We start from the raw sequence: 16,634 nt of genomic DNA, 5'->3' as shown, positions 1-16,634 counted from the left end.
TAAGCCCACTGCATAATGAAGCCATTCTAAGGTGAATTAAATCTTCTGTTCAATCCTTAGGGCAGATGGAGTCTAATTGTTTGCCACTCTTCCTAGAACTTTTCATATCTGGGGTATTGAGATCTCGGTTCTGGGTAATCTGATTACTGCCTATCTGACTGATCTTGTTCATCTGGTTTACAGCATGGATTCCCATTGGTCAGGGCCTGGTGGCATCCTTCCTCAGACAAACCTTTGCTTTTCCCATTCAATTCCATTCAAGAGGCATTTATTGTGCATGAGTGGAAGGCCTTGCTTAACTCTTTCCATTAAGCGCAGAAGCACTTAACAGAGCAGCGGCGAGACTTCCCTTCTCTGCGGGACTGTCCACGCCTGGGTCCCACAGCAAGGAGATCAATGCACACTGTTACCCAGAACTAATTAGAAAAGAAAGCATCGCTCGTCCCCATTCAAGGAGTTTCTGCCAAAGCACTTACTTCTGCTGATCCATTTATGCAATGCCACTTTCTAAGAGAACATTTTGTCACAGATGATTTAGTGTGGTGGCTCCCTCGAGCATCTTTCTGTAGCATGCACTCATTGTCTTTAGGAATCTAGGGTCTCTCAGGCAAGATTTGAGAGGGAAAGAGATTTCATTAGCCACGAGCCATCTCTGATTGTAAGACCCCAAATTCCAAAGCATTCTTCCAAAATAATTAACAGGGGAAAAAAAACAAACCTAGATTAAACTTCTAAAAATGAAAGTTTTAGGAACATTTGTATGACAGTGGAACTGTGTAATTTTTCAGGACAGAAAATGAGACTAGATTCCCACGTTGAGTTGGGTGGGTAGGGAGTTCGGACAGTAACGGTATTTGTTAAAAGTCAGAAAAGAAGGAAAACATTTTAGGAATGTTCACAGTAAGTCATGGAGTGTGTATCCACCAGAAGCCAACTTAACAGAAACAAGTACTGTATAGTTCTTCCCCAACAGACACTCGATCCTGCCAACACCCCTGTAACTGTCTACTATACATAGCTGGAGGTGAGACTGCACACATTGACTGTTATTTTCTTATTTAAGTGAACCGGTTCGGGTTATGACAACTTCTCCAGCTCTCTGTATTCTTGGCTTGAGGTCAGAGCACATTTCAAGGGTACTTGAACAAGTCACTTCATGCATGTGCCATTCAGCAGCCCCTCTCCGTCCCCCCAGAGCCTTTCTCCTCCCCAAAGCCCCTTCCTCTAGCAGCACTCCCATGCAAAACACACACCCCCTCACCCCATATCCACCATATCTAAGCACGGTGAGCAATTAATTCAAGTTTCGGGGAAGAAGGAAGCTACAAATACAAGGTCAGGACTCAAGAATGCAAAACTGTAATAATGATTCCTTTGTCTCTCAGGGGTAAAATTAATAAGCTGGCCAGAAACTTAGCTAAGTATTTTTAGCTTGATATTACTGCTGTAGGTAATCCGTATAAGCAAACGTAATACAAATGATTTGTATCACTGAGGCATTAACGCCTTCTCTCTCATTCTCTCTCTCACACACGTACATATACCAAAACACATAAAAAAACCCCAAAAACCAAAAAAAGCCACACTCATAGAAATTGGTTCAATATACTTTGCAAAGCTCGTAAGCTTTATAAAATAGGAGCCATTTAAAAGTGATTGAATGTTAATGGGTTGGGTTTATTAAAATCTATTTTTCTACTCCTATGAGACCAGACCTGCTTTTAGACCTTTAAATTCTGAACCATTCAAATCCTTCAAATTATTTCCTTGCTAAAACGTGTTTCCCCCAATCACCAAAATTATGGCCTTTATAAGTGAAACCTAAACCCTGTGTTTTTGAATTACTTTCTCTAGATCATTAGAACATTGTGTTTTGAAAAGCTGTTTGATGTTCAAGGGAGAGTATTTATTTTCAAAACAATAATAATAAGGAAGTCCTGGTTTGCCAGAGGAAACTATTGTGAAGTGTCTAAAAATGTTTCAAATCTAACCTTGAACCCAAGTGGAAATTTCCACATGCCCCTTCCCTACTCAAAAGCCTTCCGGGGCTCCCCACTGCCTGCTGGATAAAGTTCAAGCTCTGTCGCTTGGCATTCAGGAAGCTGCCAGCCTGGCTGGCACCTCCCTCCCCAGACTCATCTCCCTGATCCTTCACATGAATTTTCTGCATCAGCCAAATTGGATCTACACCTTGTTCCCTAAACGCCCCGTGGGCATTCCTGCCTCTACAACTTGGTCGCACCGCTGCCCACTCACCATTCTGGCTCCTTCACCTCCCAGTCCAGGCCCCACAGAAGGTCCAGCTCTTCTTCCAAGAAGTCTCGTCCCAGGCACTGTTGCCCTGGGCAGTGGCTGGTTCCCATGAGGTCTGGCAGATCTTGTTGTCTGAGCTCTACCTTATCTATTTTTTACAATTTTTACTCGCTTTCACGCTCCTTTTTTCAATAGGTATTGGAAGCCTCCATGTACCCGTCGTTTGGCACCTAGAACAGGCTAGTTTGTCCTGTCACTCATCCTTTCACCTAAAAGCTCTGCCTTCCCTACGGACATCTCCCCGAGACCAGTGGCCAGATCTCACCCTTGTCTGTCTTCCCCAGGGTTCAGCACAAAGCGAAAGCCGGTGCTATTTCTGGGGACCATCAACAGTGCTCCTCACTCTGATAACTTCCTCTGTTGCTTCCTAACCTTCATACCATTTGCTAGAGAAAAGTAACGGAACTGACCACGCTGGACCCTTCATACACATTAGCATTAGAACACTCACAGGAACCCAACAAAGATGTACCTTTGCAGACGAGAAGATGAAGGTTCAGAAAGATGAAGGGTTTACCCATTAAAGGACCACTTAGAGGGAGGAAGAGTTATTGTTCTGGGATGCTCATGTAAAGTCTTGCTTGTCAGCAGGAAGATGAGCTAGACTAGACCTTTCTCCTCTCCCAGCACCACAGGGTTCCTTTTTGGTAATGACCCTGAGGCTATTACATTGCCTTCAAGTATAGTTATTAATATGAAGCTTATTTTTAAAATTGCAATAGTAACATCGATTGAATGATTTACTAGCAAACATGTCATGGAGAAATCTAATCAAGGACTTCTTCGAACTGTAGTTTGCTTGATTTTTTTTTTTCCAATCTCATGAGCCAGGAGGAAGGGATAAAGGTTACAGTTAGCGATCCAAGGTTACCTCAAACTCAGAGGCTAAGCGGGGCAGGCAGACCCAGGCAGAGAAGGAGAGGGGACATTCAAATTCCTTGACCAGAGGCCTTCACGGGCTAGAAAGGGGAACGTATGGCGACTCCAGCGCTAGGTCCTCCTGTGAGAAATGAGATCAGATGGTGGTCAGGATGATTCTCCCAGCAGCTGTCACTGAAACTTGCTGTGTGCCAGGCACCGTGCCAAGCACTCTACATGTGCACTGGCTCATACGACCTTCAGCACCCCAAAGTTCCAAATGGGAAATCAGGAGCTCAGAGCATTTAGAGAGCCTGCCCAAGATCTTGAGCAAGCATGGCAGAGTCAGGGTTCATACAAAGGTTGGTTTGTTTGTCAGATCTTCTGCTCTAAAACATTGCTATATAGCCCACATAGGGCTGTGTCTCCAACACGGGCCATTAATGGATGCTGTGAAAGGTGAGCCAGCAGGCACCTATGTCTTAGGAAAGTTAAGTCTCTTCCAAAACAACGGTTTAACGGCTTCGGGTCAAGGTATTTGCTGGGGGAATACCAAATATGATAATAAATGAAAAATCGTCTCAACCATTTCCATTATAGAATCAAATACAGACCCCATACCTCCTCCTCCCTATCCCTCACTCATATATTCTTTTCCAATGTTTTTTTTTAATCTTATTACTTCTACTACTACCTTCCCTCTTCCCTGTATTTTTCACTGCTGAGACATAAAAAATGATTCCTGGGTAAAAATGATTAGTGCTGGTTGGGAGAGAGGCTTCTGAGAAGCCTAATAAATCACTGCTGTCTCTTCATCCTCTGGCTCTCTACATCAGGATGTTATCAAGGCTGTTTGCTTCCCAGCTCCCCCACCCCTTCCCTTCTGCTCTACCTAGTTCTGTCTTTATACTGCTATTTTTCTAGTCTGGTAAGCACAGTGCTGAGCTGGAAAGACTCTGCCAAGCCCCTTGGCAGGCACTGGCCTACAGGAACCCTGCCCACCACAGTGGTGCAGAGCAGAGAAGGGCTCTGGGCAGACAGGCAGCAGAGGGGGCTGGTGTGGGGTCTGGCTAGAATGTTGGCGAGAGCAGGTTTCCCTGGCACGTGAATTGCCCGAAAGAGCTCAGCTTTCTTACGCCAGAGTCAGGGTTACAGTCTCTCGCTGGCACTTGCTGGAGCTCACCTGGGAAGAGAAGAAGGGTTGGGGGGCGAGGGGGATGGAAGCAAGCCAGCACACCACCCAGAGTTGGGCAAGCTCCACGGGGCACAGCCACGTGCCTGAAGCACACGGTCACGCAGGCAGGCCGCCAGGGCTGCCAGGGCTCGCACGAGAGCTGGAGGGGGGGCTGGGCACCGAGCGAGTGGTACGAGTGGCTGTTTCCACACTGGCAGAACAGGAGATGCAAACCCAGGTGAACATCAGGGAAGAGACTTGTCCTAACTCAGAATAAAGGAGGAGAGACAAGCCAGCTACACAGAATAAAGATTGAACGTGCTGGGGAAAGAAAAAAAACAAAATGCATGTCCTATTTTTGCAGAGGAAAGGGGACTGGATGAAACAAAACCCAAATGAAGAACACGGGTTAGGAATACAGGCATTCTCTTCCCTCCTCCCATGCCACTGACGTCACCACAACAGCTCCAGGCACCACGCAGTCTCGTGTCACACACCGTGCCACACTCTGTCTTATTTGACCCTGCTAAAACCCCACGGCAGGGGGACTGATTTAGAGTCTCCATTCTATTGATGGGTAAACTGAGGCTCAAAGAGGTTGAGAAATTGACACAAAGTTGCCCAGCCAGCCAGTGTGGGTCCAGGATGTGAACCCAAATCCCCAGGTCTGGGGCCTACACTCTTCGCCACCAAGTTGCCTTGCTTTGCACACCTACCCCAAGGCCAGGAACTACCGTCCTGGGAATGTCACAACACGAGAAAGCCAAGAGAACAGGGCACGCCTGTCCTCCACAAGGGTATGGTGGAGAAGATAAACTCTTACAAGAAACAGAAAAAAAGTCTTCTCGTCTCCAAAGCAAAGCTCTCTCCCCTTCATGATCTCCTTGATCCAGAAGCACCTCCAAGACACGTGAGGCCCCGGTGCACAGGGACTGTCAATCATGGCGCTCTCAACTTGCAGACATGCCAATATGCTGGTTGGGAAAATAGAGAAACTGCCTGCCCTTAAGGGGAGGGAGAAACTGCAGCTTCATCTCACAAGGTTGGGAAAAGCAAGAGAACACTGCTGCCTCAGCAGGAGCTCTCTTAATCCCAGAACCATGAGCACAGAACACCCCATCATCATTACTCAGTCCCCACGGGCAGCCTTTTCCCTCCACACCAAAACCTCATCACAGGGGCGGCTGGTTAGCTCAGCTGGTTAGAGCGCAGGGCTCATAACACCAAGGCTTCCGGTTCGATCCCCACGTGGGCCACTGAAGCTGTGTCCTCCACAACTAGATTGAAGACAACTACTTGACTTGGAGTTGATGGGTCCTGGAAAAACACAGTTCCCCAATAAAAATCAACAACAACAACAAACAAAAAAACCTCATCACAAAGCAAGGCCAGCAGAAGCAGACCACCACTCCCACCTTGCAAAGGTACAATGGGTTCTCCCCCACCTCTCGCCTTCCTGTACCCGCTGCTGCTCTCCTCTCCCCATGCACCCCCACAGGGAAGGGGTTCACTTCACTCTGTATCCAGCCTTCATCCTAATGCAGCCTCTGTGCTCAGACCTGGAAAGAGAGACTTCTCAGTTCTCTGCTGAGTATGGATATAACAGCGGTAGGACACCCCCAAGCTATTCAAAGAAAAACCACGAGAGGAAATGATTCCAGCCCTGGCTTTACAAGAATGTGATTTAAAAATAACTCTGCCTTTGCTATACATGACTTTCCCTAAAGGGACTGCCGTCCTGGAAGCCACTGTTCAAGGCTCAGGGCAAACAGGTTTTTATTTTCCCAGGACCCCGTGCGCGCTTCTAGGAGAGCGCTTGTGAAGAGCACCTCTGATAGCATCTGAAATGCAAACACTGGAGCAGTCAGGAGGACTCCTGCCACCTGTGTTGGCCTGGGGCATCCAGGATGCTGCCCCTCAGATGACTGAGATGCTTGTGCAGGTGGCTGCAGCATCCGGGAACTGCCCCTTGTCTTCCTTCATTAAGATGTCAGTCCAGAAAGCTTGACAATCACCCAAAGCCACAGGAGGCTTCCATGGATCCCTGGGTTATCTCTTCAAGGAAAAGTGTATTTCTTCAGCTATTAGATTAATTCTTTGACGACACAGCTAGAAAGAGGAATAGGTGCACAAAACAGGACAAAGGCTGGGGGCAGTCATGGTCAATAGTATGAGAATAATGAGAACGTTCACCTTGTCATTCTAAGACACGTTTTGGGCAGACCCAGAAATGCATACTGTGTCACCTTATGGCTTCATGTCCTTTCAACTAGACAGGTAGCACTAATGACACGATGCCACTGACCACAACTCAAAAGATGCAAATAGCAGAAAACAAGTGTTTAACAAAGTTATTCTGCAATTATCTCCTGAATAACCTGATGTTACAGTTTTACCAATGACAAAAGTATATAACTATGCTGTTACTAACATTGCATTTCTTCTTGGCATCGTTCTTGAAAGTTTTGCCGTAGAGCACTACAGGAAGTGAAAAGCACCCATGTGTGTGACAGGATCCTGAATTAAGCCCAGATTTTGCTGACCAAATTGAAAGTCTACATCAGTTGTTCTCAACAGGGGTGATGTTTTGCCCCCAGGAGACATCTGGCAGCGACCGGATTCATTTTTATTTGTCACAGCTGAAGTGTGTCTGTGAATGCTGTTAAACTTTCTATAACGCATAGGACAGTCCCCACAATAGACTTACCTGAAACAGCAATAGCGTGAAGGTTGTGAAATCCTGACCTAGACTGAAATTATACAATTCCCAGAATGCTCAAGGCTACATCTGTGCTCATCCCTTCTGAAGACTTATTTTCCTCAAGATAAACTTGGTATTTCTATTCTGGTCACTGCTGTGATTACACAGAACAATAAAAAACTTTCTCCTTGTTCAGATTCGCTGGTGACATACCATCCATCAAACCCATATGCTCTCAAAGTTTATTTTGCATGATTCTTCATGATGATCAACATTGTATAAACAGCAGGAAGTTATTTTATCTGCATTTGGTATTCGAAGAAGAGCTTGAACTTTTTTTCCATTTTTTTGTTAGGAGTAGCATTGAGTTTTCAATTCAGAGAAGATTATTTTGAAGGCTGCTTCCATCATCAAAAAAGACATCTAAATAAAGAGCTTATTTCTAGATCCCAGGGTCCCCTTTAATCCTAGGGCCTTTCTTTCCTCCACAACCTAACGAGCAAAGCTGACTGAGGAGTCTCAAGTTCCCGAGAGTCACTGATGGATACTGATTCTAACGAGCTCTAACAAATGACTTGTAAGGAAGCCTCAGGTCCCCAAAGCCCGATTTGCAATTCTCAGTAGGAACCAAGGTGAGGGGACCCAATATGTGCATGCCTCCTGGGGGAAAAACACAATATTTGTAACATAGTATATCCTGTATTTGGCAGCGGATTGAGAAATACCTGTCCACTGATTGTGCTAGGATTAAAACACCCCAATCCAATAACCACTGGTCCAAATCTCCTGATAGTTCCCTGCAGAAGGAGAAGTTATACACTGTGCCTAATTCTGAGGGTATTTCAGAAGACGGGGATTGAAATTCATGATGAAAGCTGACACAGATATAGCAATGATCGTAACTGCTCTCATTGATAGAACATTAGTGCTTGTCATTTGACCGTTTATACATATTATCTCTCCATTTTCACAATAACCCCATCAAACAGAAATTATACCATTCTACACAAAGGGAGACTGAGGCTCCCAGAGGTTGTCACTTTGGAAGACCACACAGCTGCCAAGTGGCACGTCTCATTCCGCAGCGCGGAAGGATTGAGGTGTAACTGTGCCTTCTCACAGGGGCCCTGCCCCCTTCTCCGTGGGTGTTTTCCATGGTGAGTGGTTATTTATTTTGTTGGTTGTCTGTTCCTGGGAAGAAATTGAAGACAATGGCGCTATATGTTCCAAATATCAGGGTCTTAGGTTCACCTGAAGGAGCGTTTTCCCAAGCTTCTGCAGCCTCCTGGGGGTGAGCAGAGGTTAAGACTTAATTTCAACCCACTTGGTGGCTTGGAGTTATCATTCCAAGTAGGTTTTGGAGAAGGGGCCAGCACAGAGAGACCTGAATGGGGGAGCTTTAACTCCAATATTAATATTTCAAGGCAGGGGTATTCTCTTCCTCCTTTGCATCAGTTCCTTCCATTTTAATCTCCCTCTGTGTGTCACGGAAATTCTACACGCGTCGAGGACACAGAGTTCAGGAATGATCTCTAACACAAGTCTCCCATTGTCCTGCTTTCTGTGCTCCCCTGCAGCTCAGGCCCTCGGCTCGACGACCTTCCTGACAATTTATCTGGCTGAATCTTTGTTCCTGGTTACCTGTGCACATAAAATGGCCTTTCTTCCTGTTCATTTGGTACTACGGGGTGCTAAAGGCATGAAGCCAGAGCCGCCTCAACTTGTGTTTGTATCTGAGCGTTTAGCAGTGGGGTTTTGAAGTACCGGTCATTTCGGGTGATGTTTTTGTGTAATATTTCAACACCATTTACAGCTGACCTTGTGGTCTTGAGGGCTTTGATAAAAATGGATTAAGTATGATGGGCAGATGAAAATGAAAAATAAAAAGAAATATGAAGAACAGTTTGGTTTGTGGGGATACTGAAGAGAGAAATATGGGGTCTGGTGCTGAAAAGGCTAAGCCACGCTTAAAATGCTTTTAGAGTCACCTTTTCAATCAGTGACAATGCAAGATGAAAAGATGAAAAAGTGATCTGCCCCACACCCCTAACTCGCTTGTTTCATTCTTCTAGGGAAGAGAAAAATGCATGCAGGTAAACCACAATAGCCTTATAGAGAACCTACCAAAAACATTCAGCAAGACCCTATTATCTGTAGATTTGAGGAATGTGGAAAAGAGACAGGAAATGAGATGGATGCCGGAATTATCTAAATCATTAACTACGGGTTGGTCGTGTCTTAAACTGAAGTCCTTGGATCAGCTGCATCAGAATCCTTCAAATTGCTGGTTAAAAAGGCATATTCCTGGACCCTCACCCCAGACCTGAAAAAAATCAGGATTTCTAGAGTAGGTCCAAAACATCTGCATTTAGCTGACTCTCCAGGTGATCGAGACGCTCTATGAATGAAGTGGGACAACCACTGCTGTGGGTGAAATACAAGACTCCGCTTCTAGAGGGAGCTGAAGGCCCCCTGGTTAAGATGTTTATGCACCCCACCCTGCCCCTGCCTTGCGCTCTCCTCCCCACCTGGAGGGAGAAGCTTCTGTTTACCTGGTCTGATGGGGCTCTGCATACAGTTCGGGGACTGGATGCCTGGGTGCATGGGTGCAGAGGCCCGGCTGCTGAGGTCCATGACGGAGGGGGCCGCTGAGGAAGCCGGCTGCAGCCCGGGAGGGTGAGGGCTGTGGTCATGGTGAGGGCTCGGGGGGATGCCATTTTCCGACAGAAACTCCTCCAGGTCCATGTATTCCAACTGGAAAGTATCTCCATCATAGGGAAGGGTTTTGTCCCATAAGGTGGGTCCCAAGAACGCCGACTGGGGGACCGTCGGGCTATTGCTCTCATCATCCAGCTTCTTTTCCTTGTCTTTCTCTTTATTAAATGCTGCAGGAAAAGGGGAACGTTGGACTTTTAGAAAGAAAAAAGGATCGCGTTTTTTTCCCCCCACCCCTCCGGGTCACTGCTATACAACCGCTTGCCACAAGCACCAGGGTTCTTCTTCTCTGGCTGCTGGCTCTGTGGATCTAGAGTTAAAAGTTCAGGCAGGACATGAATCCCCGCCTGTTTTTTAATATCTTCCTATTTACTTTGGAAAGAAAGCACTAGTCTTTGGGACGGGGCTACCAGCTGATCTTAGGATATAAACAAGAGAACACAGTCTTGGGGCATTATCTGAGGAGACACAGAATTTACATCGACAGTGGAAAGATAGTACCTGCAACTGCATACAACTGCTATGATTTTTAAGAAAACAGGCAATACCCAGGCATGACTTGGCATCCAGGAAATTCATTACAGTAACAATATGAAGTCATTCAGACTTGGAACGCCAGTGGGTGGGTGATTCTAATTTTGGTAAAGCAGGGACTCTCCACCCTTCTTTGAAACCATGTATTGAGCATCTACTATAGATCCGGTTCTTTCCATGAGATAATAGTCCAAAAATCTCACAGGCGGCTTGAAACTAGCGATTATCCCCATTTACAATGAAGAAACGGGGGATTGGAGCCTTGAAGGATGTTGAGCAATGCCCACTGGCAGAGAAGGAAACAGGACTTCTGGAGCCCACATGAGTTTGCTTCTAAGCCACTGGGCTACACTGTATTTTACAAGGTATTTTTTTTGTTTGTTTGTTTAAATACAAAGTATTTTCTTCCTTCCCTTCTCCCAATCCAATTCACAAAAATTACCCAAGTATTCAACCTGTCAAAAGCACAGCTAATGGAAAAGGTAGTCAGTCTACATGGAGGTATGGAGCAATGTTTACCTGGAAGTATTGCTCAGCCCATGAGGTCTTTTAACCAGGGCTCTGAATTATGCCAAGTCTAGTGCTCAGGGACCGGTGGAATCTGGGATTCCAGAATTTGGTTTCTGAGATTCTTCCTCAGAGAAACACAGCCTCCACCACCCTCCATTCTAATCCTCTACAGTCTCATCTCCAGAGAAATCTGAGTTAAAACACCCACATGCAAAGGGCTGCAGGCAGCACCTTCCTCCCGAGTGTTACTCCTGAAAGGAGAGCTAAGAGGGAAGCTGTGCTTTGCAGACCTGGTACCAAACCCCTCAACTCTCGCAACATGCAACAGGTCGTCTGTTCCCTGCTAGAAAAGAAGGTGCCAGTAGTCCCAAGCTATCTGTAGCCAGATGATCTTCCAAGGCTTACACTCTGAGCCGCACGCTCTGCCTTTGCCACTGTGACATAGAAAGCATCGGCCCAAATGACAAATCTCTGGAGGCACCAGCTCGGTGGGGCGCCTCCTCGCACGACCCCTCTTGGTGCCGCTCTGGCCAAGGTTGCCTGGGGAAGGTTTGGGACTTACCAAGAAAGGGCTCAAGCCAGAACAGGCTCCTGCGCGGTTACACGTGAGCCTGCTCCTCTGTCCCCTCCCACCAGAAAAGCGCACCGGGAAAGTGTCAGCGCTGGAAGCGTGCACGGCTTCCCGCCGAGAGACCACTCCCCCCGCCAGCCCCAGCCCTCACCCCGCTGCCCGAATTACCCTTCGCTGGAGAACAAGCATCTCCGCGCAACACTTCGTGAGTTCCAAACACGAATAACAGAAACAACAGCATGATCCTAATCCCCGGCCTGGGCCGTGGGACCCCCCGCTTGAGCCACCCGCCCGTACGGGAAGCAAGCCCTCTGCTCCCTGCGCCCCAGCCCGCGAAGCTCCGTCCTTGCGCAGGCGGTTTCAACCTGAGGGCGAATAAGCCTCCATCTAGGAAACACTGACCTGTCAAGTCACATCTCCCACCTGTGCCGCGGGAGCGGGACCCAGGGAGCCTCGGCCGGGTCCCCAGCGCTATTTTAAACGTTGCTCAGTGAGGGGGTCCCCCTTTTTTGAGGAGGAGGGGTGGGGTGGTGGGCGAGCTCCTCTATTTCATCAAAGCAGGGCCAGGGTGCCGGGGGGAACAGGGACGGAGGGAGATGGGTTTTCCAGCCGGCCAGCGGGGGTGCCCGGACAAGGAAGGGGACCCCAGGAGCATTGTCCCTTCCCAGAGCGGGGCAGCCCGGAGGGCAGCGCTCACCGTCTTCGTGATGAAGGGGGAGCTTCAGCGGGTTCTCCAGCAAGGACCTGAGCACGCCGTAGGGAGGCGGGATAAAGGTGGGATTCAGGGGGAGCGGTCGGGACATTTTCTTCGTCGCGACGCACTAAAATTTTTTGCTTAAAAAAAAAAAACCAAAAAAAACCACCCCACAAAATGTTGCTGAGCTTTTCCCTCCGTCCTTTGCCAAAAGTACTCTCCTTCAAGGCGGTGGAGACAACGGGGGGAAAAATCACTTCTATCTTTATAAATATATCTGCATAAGAAAATAAAAACAAAAAAACTTTCGGGTTCCCAGTGCTGACGGTCCCCAGAGAGCGCGCCAAGAGCCCGCGGGCTCCTCCGCGACGAGCAGGATGCTCTCACCTGCCTGGAACCCTCGTCTTGTAAAACGTCCAAAATTGCAAAAAAGCAAGACAAATTACGCAGACCGCCGCGGAAGAGCAGAAGGCACCGAGCCGCCGCGGCCCTGTCCCGCCAACACCCGAAGCCGCGCGGCGTCCCACCCCACCCCCCGTCCCGCGCCAGCGGCCGCTGCTCCCCGGCGCTTGGCGGCCCCGCAGCGCCGGGCTCAGCGCATCCGGCCGCCCATGTGCCGCGGCCCTGACAAGAGTGACGTCAGGGCCCGCACCGCGCGCCGATAGGCGTGCAGGGGGCGGGGCCGCACACGGCCCCACCCGGCCGCCCCGCCCATCCCGTCCTTCCTGCTACCGCGTGTTTAGCATCGTCGCGCGCGCGGATTTTCCGGGACCGTGCAGCGCCGGCGGGCTGCAAACGGACAGGTGTCACATCCCTTGAGCCACCGATTTGGGCTGAAAATCTTACTTTTTAAGGGTGGGGGGAATAAAATGAAGACTTTATCTCAGCCGTTTCCAACTCAGGGAATAACCTGAGGAGTTTTAAAAAAAATCCAGATGCCCAGACCGCATCCCAGATCAATTAAGTCAGACCTCCGCGCTGACATCCAGGCATCATTAGCTTTTAAAGCTCTCCCGCGGTTTCAATGAGCAGCCAAGTTGGAGAACGACAGATCTAGATTGAATTGAAGGTAAATACTCTTCTAAATATTTCTCCTGGCCCCAGCCGAGCTTAGCACCCCCCTCCCTAGACCCGCTCCCACAACCAATGAAAAAAGCTACTTGCTGGAAGTTCTAATGAGATACAAAAAGTAGAGTGGAAAAGGGAGCGCGGGACAGAGCGCTGTGAGCTGTTTCCCACGCTGTCATGGGGGTATTAATAGGGACACACAGTTGCCTGAAATTGAGTGTGGGCAGGCAAGTCACACACACACACACACTCACAAAATGGGATTTTTAGGAATATTTGCTCTAGGAGAGTACAGATGACCTCCCTGTGTCAAGTTACAAGGTCTGCACGGTAATTAAAATAATTGTGTAAAGTATTCCTTAAGGGGGTCTCGGCATTCATTGCCAGAGCAGCAGCGGCCCCCTCTGTCAGGATGCCCCCCCACCTCCGCAGCGCTGGCGGTCCCCAGAGAACCTGCGCACACCCTTGACTCCGGTGTGAGTGGAACCCCTTCCTGGCGTGGGGTGAGCGGGGTGGGGGGGATGTGATGGCATCCAGGTCTGGGGAGCTCTAGGCAAGCGTGTTCTTCCCCTTCTCCCCACTTCTCCGCGCTAAGATTCAGGTAGCGCGAGCTGGGAACGGGGCTGCACGAAGGAGTTGGCACGAAGGAAATGTTCTTTCAGTGAAACATAAAGGCTAAGTCCCTGGGGTGGGATAAGGCAGAGTCTTGGTGGGTTCTACTTCCCGGGAGCCTCCCAGGAGTCGAAGTGTAAGAGAGAAGGCACCTGGATGCCAGGAGACCAGGAGGGCCCCGTGGGCGCAGGGTGCCCCAGGCAGAGAAACTTCTCAAAAGTGCCTTTACCGCTCTGAGCTGCAGTTTCCTTATAAAAGGGCATATGATCAAATGACCTCTGCATTTTTCCCCCCCACTTAAAATTATGACAAAAGGGTAAGGTAAAATTCTAAGTGAGATGGTGTTACAACAATGTTTCAGATTTCAGCCAAATTCCAAAAACATCAGACTTTTACCTAATGCCACATGCACTTACTGAGTATCAACTATATGCCAGGGACTATGCTGGGACTGGGGAGAAAAAAAGTGAATCAGACAATTCTAACCCTTAAGAATTTATAGTTTAGAGTCTGGCGTATATGTAAACATTATAAATCATCTTAGAAGAGCAAAAATGGATAGATGGAGGTGACATGGGCCCTTATATTATCGGAGGGAGTCCAGGGAAAGTGTGAGCTGCGCACGGAGCTAACAGTCTTTCACAAACTTTCCAAATCCCTCGATTCTATTATGCTGTTCATCACAAAAGAAGGGACTCCCTCTCCACGGCCTTTTTGGAGAGACAGCGGTTATTTCTCTGCCTTCATTCCCCCACCTATGTGTAAACCCCAAAGCCTAGTGGCTTAAAACAGCAGTCATTTTAGGATCTCTAATCTGCAATCTGGTCTAGGCTCCGCTGGCATGCTGAGATGGCTGGCCTCTTTTTCTCCAAGTAGTGTCAAGTCCTCTCTATTGTCACATGGTCTCTCCAGCAGAGTAGTCAGACTTCTTACATGGCAGTTCAGGGCTGCCAGGAGCCAGCAATCCAAGATAAGCCCCCCAGTGTGAGGTGCTCATCAACATTTTCCTGGAATATTCCACTGGTCAAAGGAAGGCATGTGGCCAAGCTTGGAGTCAGTGCGGGAGGAGCCTACACAAGGGCATGGAGGCTGGGTGGCACAGTTCATTGGGGGTACCCAGAGTAACAGTGAGCCACAGTTGTTCAGTTATTTCATCTTCAAATAGAGGCAAATAAGATCAGGGAATTTATCCTCCATCGCTGGGCACAGCCAAGACTTGGACCAAGATCTTCTGACCATCAGTCCAGTGTGTCATATATGTCCACTTGGTCATTCATTCACTACTAGCTCAAAACAACTTGTGTAAAGCTCTAAGTGGGGTGCAAAGATAAATCAGACACAGAGAGAGATCATGTCAGATGGGAGCTTACAGACTCGCTGGGGATGTGCCACATGTAGCCATAATACAATTTTGAAAGTGATGTTCTAAGAGAAACATAGAAAGAATACCGCCGAAGAGGTATGGAGAATAAAGAGATTCATTGAGGGGACGGAGCCAGCAAGGTTCCTCAAGCCGGGACATTCATTAAGGGTGTACATGCAGAAATCAGGGATGAAGACAGGAAACAGGAACTCCAAAAGGGAATGGCACGAGTAAAGAAATGGAAGAAAGAAATTGGAAGATATAACTTGTGAACATGTTTTCATCTTAAACAAATAGGAGTGGAATTGCTGTATCATTGGGTAGATGCATTTTTTTTAAATAAGAAACTGACAGTTTTCTGAAGTAGATGAATTACCCTACATTTCCAATGGCAATTGAGAGCTCTGGTTGCTGTGGATTCTCACCAACATTTGTTGGTGTTAATCTTTTTTTAATTAAGCCATTCTAGTGGATAGTGACATCTCATTGTTCTTTTAATTTGAACTTTCCTGATGACAAATGATATTAAGCACTTTTCCATGGGCTTAGTAGTCATTTGTGTATCTTCCTTCACAAAATGCCTGTTCAAGTCCCTTGCCCATTTTAAAACTGGGTTGTTTGTCTTTTTATTATTAAATTTTAGGAGCTCTTTATATATTTTGGATACAGGTTCTTTGTGGATGTCTGTGTTGTGGATATTTTATTCCAGTCTGTGGCTTGCCCATTTATTGTCTTAACATTGTTTTTCTATGAGCAGAAGTTTTTAATTTGATGAAGTTCAATTTACCAATTTGTGTTTCATGGTTCTTACTTTCTGTGAACTAAGAAACCTCTGACTACCCCGAGTCTTGGAGATATTTTCCTCTAAAACTTTTATAGTTTAAGCTTTTTCATTTAGGCCTCTGATCCAATTTCATAATTTTGTGCATAATATTGAGGCAGAGGTTGAGGTTCTTTTTTTTTTTTTCTCATGGGGCTATCAGATTGTTCTAACAATAACTGTTGAAAAGACTTTCATTTCTCTCTAGAATTGCTTTGGTGCATTTATTGAAAATTATTTAACTGTGTGTTTGTGGGTGACAAACACCTTTGAACTCCTGGGAAAATTGGGTGCTTTATCTCTAAGGACAGAATAATGCTAGTTTTACGTTTCCTGGATTCTAATTCATATGAAGCAACAGAACACAGTTCATTAAAATTCACAGCTAAAATCTATGGTTCACTTTCAATGGCGCACTTGTTTTGTTACAAGACTTTCTACAAAGTCGTCCATGTGAACTTAAAATAAGAGCCTAGGGGCAGAGGCCAGTGGCCAGTTTGCTTTTTATGTATCTGAGCAAATAATCAAGTCTACTGGATGCTTTTGATTCTACCTATCCATATTTCAGCACTCCTGTCCTAACCTGTATGTGCTTCAAAAAAATTAAAAGGCCCAAACTAAATCTCCTTGTTGGACAAACCCAAACAAATATTATCAGAACATTTGACAAGTCAGTGGGAAACCCTTCCAGTGTTTCTTCA

General features: G+C 47.1%; 1 protein-coding gene across 3 annotated transcripts in view; it reads right to left on the bottom strand.

Annotated features, from left to right (window-relative positions):
- Positions 1-12,688, bottom strand: part of HLF (HLF transcription factor, PAR bZIP family member) — a 67,033-nt gene extending 54,345 nt beyond the window's left edge. For 2 of the 3 annotated variants that reach the window (XM_019660752.1, XM_019660753.1), the window contains exons 1-2: positions 12,074-12,688; positions 9,599-9,931 (exon numbers count right to left, since the gene is read on the bottom strand). In XM_019660752.1, coding sequence (XP_019516297.1) covers positions 9,599-9,931; positions 12,074-12,179 — 439 coding nt within the window. In that variant the 5' untranslated portion in view covers positions 12,180-12,688. Of the gene's footprint in view, positions 1-9,598; positions 9,932-11,778; positions 11,863-12,073 lie in introns of those variants that run through there. The other variant, XM_019660754.1, reaches the window with a different exon arrangement.
- Positions 12,689-16,634: the final 3,946 nt, after the last annotated feature.

The sequence above is a fragment of the Hipposideros armiger genome, unplaced genomic scaffold (assembly GCF_001890085.2).
Source record: "Hipposideros armiger isolate ML-2016 unplaced genomic scaffold, ASM189008v1 scaffold_327, whole genome shotgun sequence".
Taxonomy (NCBI): domain Eukaryota; kingdom Metazoa; phylum Chordata; class Mammalia; order Chiroptera; family Hipposideridae; genus Hipposideros; species Hipposideros armiger.
Note: the sequence above shows the minus strand (reverse complement) of the source record. Positions and strands in the feature narration are given on the sequence as shown.